The 9,589-nt window shown below is 45.1% G+C and overlaps 1 protein-coding gene across 1 annotated transcript; it reads right to left on the reverse strand.

The window, feature by feature from the left end:
• Positions 1–174: 174 nt before the first annotated feature.
• Positions 175–9,446, reverse strand: ak9 (adenylate kinase 9). The gene is made up of 32 exons (XM_076170529.1): positions 9,354–9,446; positions 9,043–9,106; positions 8,902–8,954; positions 8,717–8,813; positions 8,451–8,563; positions 8,167–8,310; positions 7,953–8,075; positions 7,730–7,804; positions 7,537–7,638; positions 7,271–7,410; positions 6,857–7,179; positions 6,636–6,754; positions 6,345–6,492; positions 6,102–6,245; positions 5,699–5,887; positions 5,462–5,602; positions 5,103–5,302; positions 4,748–5,020; positions 4,511–4,629; positions 4,177–4,396; positions 3,833–4,078; positions 3,454–3,672; positions 3,160–3,370; positions 2,877–3,078; positions 2,458–2,604; positions 2,136–2,353; positions 1,802–1,998; positions 1,456–1,625; positions 1,126–1,224; positions 914–1,016; positions 642–756; positions 175–475 (listed from the first exon to the last, which is right to left on the reverse strand). The coding sequence occupies exons 1-32, from the start codon at positions 9,444–9,446 to the stop codon at positions 264–266; spliced, it is 5,019 nt and encodes a 1,672-aa protein (XP_076026644.1). The 3' UTR covers positions 175–263.
• Between the last annotated feature and the right edge of the window lie 143 nt (positions 9,447–9,589).

Here is a 9,589-nt window from a genome sequence, read left to right on the forward strand (position 1 = left end):
TGTATATCTTTATTTTACAACTCTTTATTAGAAACACAAACGTGAAGGGGGCAAAATATGAGCATGTTTTGAACGGCATCTTAAGTAGAGCAGCAAAACTATCATTTAAAAAACCGACAGGTGTCTCGATTGCATGCGATTTTATTTGTCAAAATTAATGAGTATAGTCCTCAGCAGAATATTTTCACCAAGAAAGAACTTAGAAACATCATGTTAAGCAGGTACAGCTGGTTTGGAAGTACAGGCAGACAGACAGTCCAAAGCTACAGCAGAGCATCAGCTGCTCCGGGCAAGTCTGCCAGCGTCAGGAATCTGTGCAGTTTGAACTGAAACTCAATGGGCCGTTGACTGGGAGGTTTGTAATTCCCTGCCATGCTGGAGCTCAGGTAGGGAATGAGGGCGCAGTTCTCCTCAAACAAGGCCAGCTTCTTTTTGTACTTCTGACGGATGTAGTCTGTGGTCTTTGGGTTGAAAGCTACAGAAAATTCATGAACAAAAAGTTCATGTAGTTAAGTATTAACAATAAAACAAACTTAAGGATCAAAAGTATGACTTGGTGCGATCCATGTTAGAGACAGACAAAGCAAAAACCATCACAGTGGCTAAACTGAATCTTCAAAATTCCAATTCACTTGGTTTACCTTTTAGATAATATGCCACATACAGGAGAGCCGATCTTTGTGTACTGAGGAAGGGATACTTTGGTTTGAGACACCCAACGGCTGTCATGGCCTTGATAATCGGTTGTGCCACACCCTGATAAAACAACATGCACGAGTCAAAGCAGGGCAGACACCTCAGAGATGCTACTTCCAAAGCTGCTATCAAACGTTGACGGTGTGAAATCTCTGCAGACAGGATCGTTTCATGATGCTTAATGTGTTTGGAGTGTGTGTGTGTGTGTTTGTCTGACCTGTTCCAAATAACCCAGAGTTGGGAGGGAGGTGAGAGGTATAGGCTCACAGATGGGAGGGACTTTAGTGGGCAGCTTCTGGTCCCAGTAGGTTCCAGGAAGTCTTGAAGAACCATATTGGAATTAATACAAGTACACAGATATTTTTTTACAAGGCCAAACAACACATCTTCAGGGAAAGACACAGGTTTCAAACAGTGTGTTATAATCACCTCATAAACTTGTCCAGTTTCTCCTTTGACTCAAAGACATAGATCCTTTCACGATATTCCACTGCACATTCCATGTTTCCTCGAACCAGGGCTTCAAACCTAAGAAAAAGAAAAGCTGCGGTGACCAGACAACTATTGAATAATGATGAGGATATTACCATAAACGACTTCCTAGAAATAATAGAATCTTGTTTTAATGGTAATGCAATAAGAAACACATTATATCCTTGTTTGTTCAAATACCGGTTTGACATGAGGGAGCTTTTAACCATTTAATGGTTGAACTATGGTTGGGTGCAGATGTATGCTGCATTAGAGCCAACAATGTACCTCTGCTTTCCATCCTTGTATGTGACGGGACAGAAGCCCTTCATCTCAGCGTGCTGAGGGAACTTGCTCTTCAGCTGAATCTCAGTCAGCTTCCTTGGCAGAAGGTGGGCTTCTGGGAGAACGCGTGGGCAGTCGGGGGACAGAAACTGATCTGGAGTGGACAGAAAGCCCTGTGGTTCCAGAGGGCATTATTATAATATGCATCTTTTTATTATTATTGTGATGTGTTGGTATATTTGTACCAGTGCCTAACTGCCTCATTTTGCATGGACAAAGAATTTCTGCACAATATAACTGTATTTACATTTGCATAGTGTTTTTTTAAGGGAAGTTCCTGGCCACTGACCTTCAAATGCTCTCTGCAGCACATTCTGTAATAGAGTCCCCTGTACTCAGCTGCATGCAGCAATGATGTAGAGGCTGAGTAGTCCACCAGCTCGCTATGCAGAGCGAGGCAGACAGGGCAATAGTGGCCAAACTCCCCGAGCCGACTGTCTAGCACCTTGGGGCTGATGCACAGCCTGTAGATGCAGGCTGCTTTACCTGCCAAAACCAAGAGGTGTCAGAGACTAATGTATAAGAGGCATTAAAGTGGTGAGTATGTCTTATCTGTGGTTTTTTACAGCATCTCTTCCCACTAAGCCCTTGGTGTGCTGAGTCTGAGATCTAGCAGAACATACCATTTTTGATCCTGTCCATGTAGATCTGGATATATTTTAAACTGACGTGGATCTCATCTGTGATGCGTTTACACAGCCACCATTTGCTCTTAAGTCCATCAAGCAAGATGTCGTTCTGATATTGCTGCTGGAAGTGTTCCCTCACATGCTCCACCTCCTGCTTGTAACAGGAGTTACGAATGTGAAATATCATGGAACTGTCGTGCATCAGGTGAGGCCTATGATGGGAGGAGGAAGAGAGGAGATATTAAACAGCTTGCAGATGTGATTGCAGACGTGTGTGTGTGTGTGTGTGTGTGTGTGTGTGTGTGTGCTCTCTGACTTTTTTGGCTTCATCTTTTCAATCAGGCCTCTCCTCAGCACCTCTGCTGTATCAAGTTGCAGCTCAACTACAATCATGGGGATGATACTCCGAGCACTCATCAGCTCTGCCTGCTTAGGTGTCACTGGGAAACCATCCAACACGTACCTGAAGAACCAAGCAAATACTGTCACTGGCACATTACCAAAGAGTCTTCATTTATTTAATGCAAAATGTTAAATTATTCACAATGCTAAGCACTGTGGCACTGTGCCAACAATACTGGGAGGACTGGCAAGATGGAGGCACTAAAATGTTTCTGGGTCATAAAATAAAGGAGGAAGTAGGCATGAATCGGTTGAAGCATTTAAAGTGTGACAGGATAGGAAATGGACAGAAGGAAAGATAAGGAAGGACTAATGGAACACACACGGTCTTACCCTCTAGTGCTACAGACCAAACTCAGGATCGCCACTTCCAGACACATGATGGCCAGTTCATCAGGTACAACCAGGCCCTCAGAGAGGTGTTTTCTCATCTGGGTAGCCAGATCAGTGTTTTCCCGAGTTTCAAGTATCATACGCATAACACTGCCGATGGACAGACGCTCCAAGCCAAACTTCTCAGCAAAAATCTCTGCCACTGGAGAGCAAAGTGAGAGAGAATGTCACAGAAAGTCCTCTGTTCACTTTATATCTTTGTGTAAACGAAGCTGAGGCTCACCAGTGGTTTTCCCAGATTTGGGAGGTCCAGTGATGGCCAGTTTAATTGGGAGAGACGGGATTGGCTTGGGCTGCCTCAGGAACTTCAAGGGGTGGAGGCTGAACGTGTCGCGGCTCTCCTTAGATCCAAAGAAGTAGACATACTGGTGTAAGAGTAGAGGGAATGTCGTAGTCGGTCCTTGCAATGGCTGGGTCAGCACTCCCTCTTTGTACTACAGAAGGGAGAAGTATTAGAAGAATTAGGGCAATGTGACAATGTAATGGCAGCATTCAATTCTCCCAGAGTGGTATTAACCTGGACGGGGTCGTAGCAGCCAAAGGCACTGTGAAACTTGTAACAGGCGCCCAGGAGCTTCCATGCCAATTTGAATGAGATGGGTTGGCATTGTTGAAAGATTGACTCCCTGTTGGTCAGCAGGGGCTGGACCGCCTGGAGGAGGAGATACTGCACCACCCGGGAGTGTTTGGATACAGTGATCGATACCTTGGGGACATTATTTTCGCTCAGGAGCTCCTAATGTAAGAGAAGAAGAGCTCATGGAAGTATAACACAATAACAAACACTAAACAATTGTTAGGCAGCTGTTCAACTGGTAAAAATTGAATGTAAATACGGGAAAATAGGATTCCTGTCTGGGTATTAACTGCCTTCATGTTGCTGCGTGTCTCTGTACCATCACATTAATGAGGTTGTTCTCATCTTTCTCAAAGCGCTCTTCTATCTCTGCCTCCAGCCTCTGACTCGCTGCGTCCTCAGTCTCCCCCTCCTCTGAGTTACTATCATCTTTCTCAGGAGGGAACTCATCCAGCATCATGGCCTCCAGCTTTTCCTCGTCGTCTTCCTCGTCATCATCTGGATTGGATGTCACTGTGGCGAGTCCTTCCACGATGTCAGCTCTTCTCTTCGTCATCTTGTCTGTCTGTGCAGCAGAGATGGATAAACCTGTTATTTACCTGGAGCCTCACGCTGATTTCTCAAATAGAAAAGAAATGAATCTGCCCAGTGTGACCTGCTTACCCTCTTCTGTTGACGCATGGCATTGAAGAACTTCAGCTCGGCTTTGTGACGGACACGTCGCTCTCGCCAGCTCTGAAGTCGTGGTGGCAGGAGGCGTTCCTGGACATCCTTGACACCCGACTCCATGACTATAACAATGTCTGGGTAGTGATGCTGTTCTGTAATGTACTGGACCTGATCAACATCAGACGGGAAGCCTTCCAAGATGAAACCTGTACTCCTACAAATGTACAGTGTGAGATGGAAACAAAGTAGAGAGGAGGGAGAGCTTGAGAGGTTTTAACCAACAGGGGCGAGTCAGTGTGTGTAGGTGTGTGTGTTTGAGTATTAATACTTATATGGCTCCTCTTTCCAGAATGGTACAATAACTGCATCAAGGATGTGCTGAGGCAGTGGCACCCCTTCCTGGAGGAAGGCTTTGATGGCTGCTTCCTCTTTAGTCAGTGTGACTTCCTGCAAAACAATGAACCAGCGCAAACAGGGAAGAACTCAATACAAATCCATCCCAATTCATTTTCACAAAAGACTGGTAATCTAGTTTCAGAGATGCATCAGCATCATCAAGGCTGACCTCCGTATCAGCAGTGTCGCCGTTTGTGTCTTCTGTCGTCTCTTCCTCCCCCTTAGCCTCCCTTATCATGGCTGCCAGGCCCTCAATAGGGGTCTCTGGGGGTTCGACCTCATCCGCACGGATCACGCGGCTCATCGTCTTGGGCATGAGGAGGTGCTGGAACACTTCGCTTGCCTGAATATGGAAGAGGCCAAGCTGCTCGGCGAGCCACATACCGTAAGAGGTCTTGCCTGACCCACGGACCCCAACCAGAAGGATTCGCAGGGCCGGGGGCTTGGATAGAAGAGGAGAAAGGATGTGTGAGGCATTTTCTTCATCTTACTAAAACTCTCCACTTCCCTATTTGATTTTGTACCTGCAGAGGTTCAGTCGTTGCGACAAACTTTTCCGGGTGATGAATGAAGCAGTGCCTAGCCTCTGTGCTGATGAAGTAGTAGACCTTCTCCCGGTACTTAGCTGCAACTTCGTCCGCACAGGGAAACATGACTCCATGATCCCTTAAGGCCACGGGGCAGAAATTAAGGGTATCGCCAAGAAATCTCTGGGGTAATGTGAGCTCCTCTTTCTCCTGGAAACAAATGGTCAACAGTAGTTTTAGTGCTGGAGAAAGAGGCTGCATAAACAAGGGTCATAATTGATGAAAGCAACAATTCAAAATCAATGACTGAGCCATGAAGGCAAAACTGACTTCCTCCTCCTCCTCCTCCTCCTCCTTCTCCTCCTCCTCCTCCTCTGCTGCATCATTGCCATTGCTGTCTTCTTCAGCTTTCTCCATTTCCTCTATGGCATCACGATCCTCATCCTCCTCTTGCTGGTCCCCCCCCGTCATCTCCCAGGCCACAAACTTAAATGGACCTGAAGGAAATGCAAGTCAAAGCAGTAATACATTTTTTTTTTTAAACGGCTTTCATACTTTTTGTAAATGTATGTATTCTCTTAAACTACACTCACTCCTCATTTCAGCGAGTATCTCTTGAAGCAGGGCATGGGGAGTCTTGCCAGCAATTTCCAGAACACAGTGTTTGATAGTTAGAGTCGCCTTCATGCGCTCCCATTCTGCCATATACTCGTCCAGTTGTTTTCTGTTATCTATTTCTGAATCTGGATGATCCGGCTCAGAGCTTCCAGATTGCTTCGTTGCTTGAGCGACACAGAAGCAAGCAGAGAAAAGTCTCAAACTGTCACTGTCACTGTTTTCACACATATTATAAGTCAGTAAAACAGCAGTGATTCATTCTCGTCATAGAACTGTCTGAATTTGGATCTTTAAAAATGTAAGCGAGAGGAAGGGGAGTAAATGAAAAAGGATTCTGCTCTGATATGTTGGATATAGATCAATACAAAGACATAATACCGTCACTTCCTTCAGGAACTGTCTCTTGTTTGGCCTGTGGATCCTTCGGCTGCTCTCCCTCCTGACCCGACTCTTCTTTCTGTTTCCTCTTCTCCGCTGCTTCATCCATGCTCTTCCTATTCTTCTCGTACATTTTCCACAACACTGTTCAACAAACAAATGCAACAGTGACGTGAGCACTGACGGAAAGGTTTAAAAATCCCATGGACTTGTTTTGGGGAGTTCTGTTGCCGGGTCTCCTACCTTGATCTCCATCAGTGTCCTTGAGACAGAAAAGTATGTCTGGCTGGATCTCAGCTTCCTTTAAGATGGTCGCCTGCGAACAGTTCTTGGGGAAATTGTCGAGGATCCAACCGGTGCTGGCATCATCAGCTGTTGGAATCTCCTCAATCTGTAACACACACCTTGTTAGCATCAGCACTTATTCTGTATACACACATCTAAATACCATGTCATGTTTTATACTACAGGTAATAGGAGGAATGTGTGAGTACCTTGAAGCAGCTGTCATATTTGGGGATTTGTTTGTCTTACCTCTTGTATACATTTCTGCAGTGCTACAGGATGCTGGTCTTCTGGAGGTACTGCTATGCATTTGGCTTCTTCCAGCGCAGCTTGCACTGCAGCTTGCACCTGGGGATGATCCTCTGTTACTGAGCACAACAGAGGGATTTTCATACAAAAAAGGCAACAAAATCCCACACAATTATATCCAAAACGTTTCCAAAGCTAAAATCCCTTGGCTTACAACTTACTCTGATTCTGTGCATCCTCCACCTCCATCTCCATCTTGAGTTTCTCTATGGTGATCATGATTGTGTCTATCTTGATTTTGTCAAGTTTGTCCTGCTGAAGCTTGTCTACGGCTGACGGCATCAACTCCTCCATGTCGAGCACCTGCGCTTCGAAGAACTGGGTCAGAAGCTTACACAGGGTGCTCTTCCCTGACTGAGGGGGCCCTATGATGGAAACCCTGCAGGGCAGTATGGGCATTGGAGGAAGTAAGTACGGTCTGGGGTTTGCGATAAATTTCTGACAGGCCGCGTCTGATGAAAGGATGTAGAGTTTGTCTTGGAAGCTGTAAAGCAATAGACAGGTTGGTGGTCAGATTCACCCTTTTCATGTGAATATGTTGGCCAGAGCGCTGGCTTGACCACAGCCTGACTCACCCCACACTATATTCAGGCTTGCCCGGAATGTTCTTGCCCTCTTTCAGAGCCACGGGACAAGTTCGGCCCCAACGGCTCCTCCTCCACCTAAAGCCAGGAACCGCTGTCCTGGTGGAACACATTATTCTCATCAACTCTTCCTGAAAGAGAGACAGACATGGGATTAAGCTATATCTAGTCCAAATACTGTAGGTAGGGTGTCAGTAGTGAGTGAGAATAGTCATCTAAACTAAACTAAATACTGTCTACATGCTCTGAGGACAGACCACAGCAATCTCATCTGGCAATTCTTCATCATCTTCATGGAAGAGAGGGACAGGAACAGAAACACGCCTTACTGCCATGGCTCCAAGGCGGGACATTACAGACTAGAGGAAAGACCAAAGGACAAACAAATAGCCGGTCAGCCTGTGTGTGTGTGTTCATACGTGTACTCGTCTGAAATTTAAATCCCCTTACCCGTTCAAGGTCCTCAGGTGTGTTGTTTCCATCAAGCTCAATCAGGTGGAGGGGGTCGTGGTCAGCTATGTAGTCCTGGAAATGTCAATAAAGAGGCCAAACTCTTTGTTGTTTTTAGAAATCATTTTAAATATTTAGCCCAGGCTGTATAGTATAGAATAATCATTCACTTCTATATTAATGTGTGACTCCTTCCTTATTCATGCAGCCCTGAGGACGTTACCTCCAGTGGTCTGAGCACGATATCTTTGTAAATGTCAATTCTGCGAGCAGCATTCTGGGCGGAGTTCTCTGGTGTCCACACCATCTGCTCCCTCATGTCCTTTTGAAATTTGGGTATCTCATACTGGAACACCAAAAGCATTATTAGTTATGCTTGCATGTACATGGAATTCAGGGTATAAGGACAGCAGTCTGTGTAGCTCTCACACACGTACCTCATCCTCTCCTTCATCCCCATCTTTGTGGCCCCTCCTGTCGTCCCCCTCATCAAGCGTCCACTGCTCCCTGAGGTAAAGCTGGCCTGTCACTGGGTGCTGCTTTAGACCTGACAGCCTTTCGATCAGATCATTGTCTGCACACTGGTGGATTCATTATGTTCATAACCAAACCAAATAAACAATTAGAAAACTTTGGCAGAGTCAACAATTTGACAAACTGGACCCTCAGAATTGTGATATTATAAAAGTTCATGCAACAAAAAATAGTAACTATGGGTAACCTTGATATTGATGATGAAATCTGGTGGCATCTTGAGGTTTTTGATCAAATGAATCTGCTCAAGTATCGTCAGCATGTCTTCTGACATGAATGGCAGGCAGCTCAGTACGTAACCTGGACCACAACACAGTACAAGCCTACTCAGAGCTCCCACACTGCTGTTTGGATTTACAACAAGCACTTAAAGTGTGGTCCAATCACATCAATCTGGAAAAAGGCATCATTAACAACTCTAACTCTATAAACATAATACTGAATGTTTGTTACCATAGTGCTCTACATCTGATGAATTAAGCCTTGCAAGAATGAGCTGGAGGACCATGTCTTGTGGCAGGGTGCGTCCTTCAGATAAGACTTTCAACAGCTTGAATAACGAGACAAAGACAGGTAAAGGAGATCAAAATGTGTATCAGGAACATTTGGCTGTGTTGGGCCGGTTCTGTCATACTCACCTCTATTCTATGATCCGTGTGAGTATTGATGTGTGAGTTAAGCAGCTCCGTATCTGAAACATAATCAAAGCTAATGAGAATGTTGTGAACTGCAATGCATTGGGGGTAAAAAGGGGGTAAAATGCATTAATAGAGACTCACCATCAACCAAGATACAGTTCCAAGCCTTGGCAATATCTGCGGCCAATGTGGATTTGCCAACACCCTGCCATCAAGGATTGACTGAGTCATTGTATTACATTCTGTAGCTATTAATATACTGCTATATACTAATAGTTCTTAATGTTATCAACAATAATACTCTTGACAGCACTGCACATTTGTAATGTATACAGGCACAACCTGCCACCACAAGGTTAACCCGGTTAAGACCTGCTTTAAAATGCAGTGTTAGTTAGCATTGCGTTAAGTTCAAAACTGTGTGTGTGTGTGTGTGTGTGTTTGTGTGTTACCGGTCTCCCCACGACAATTAAGCAAATGGGTTTCGAAAGAAGCCTGTCCCTTTCAGCTTCATCTTCTATAAGTTTGTCCGCTAAAGGCTCCATATTAACTCCTTGAGGGCCCCGATGCAGAGATAAACATGTAACAGACAAACACAGCAGAGCATGTCGGGAGTTAACTAAGGATGTTATGTCAACATCGATCACTACGATAAGGTATCGTCATGGCAAACAGCTATGAGGTCACT

Source organism: Genypterus blacodes, unplaced genomic scaffold, assembly GCF_046128005.1.
Source record: "Genypterus blacodes isolate CSIRO-AG114 ecotype Tasmania unplaced genomic scaffold, CSIRO-AGI_Gbla_v1 ptg000222l_1, whole genome shotgun sequence".
NCBI lineage: Eukaryota > Metazoa > Chordata > Actinopteri > Ophidiiformes > Ophidiidae > Genypterus > Genypterus blacodes.

Coding starts and splice junctions, on each gene's coding strand:
- ak9 (XM_076170529.1), bottom strand. CDS start 9,446: ATGGAGCCTTTAGCGGACAAACTTATAGAAGATGAAGCTGAAAGGGAC. Junction 5,303..5,461: donor AGAGGAGGAGGAGGAGGAGA/AGGAGGAGGAGG, acceptor AGAAAGAGGAGC/TCACATTACCCCAGAGATTT. Junction 757..913: donor CTCTGGGTTATTTGGAACAG/GTCAGACAAACA, acceptor TTGTTTTATCAG/GGTGTGGCACAACCGATTAT.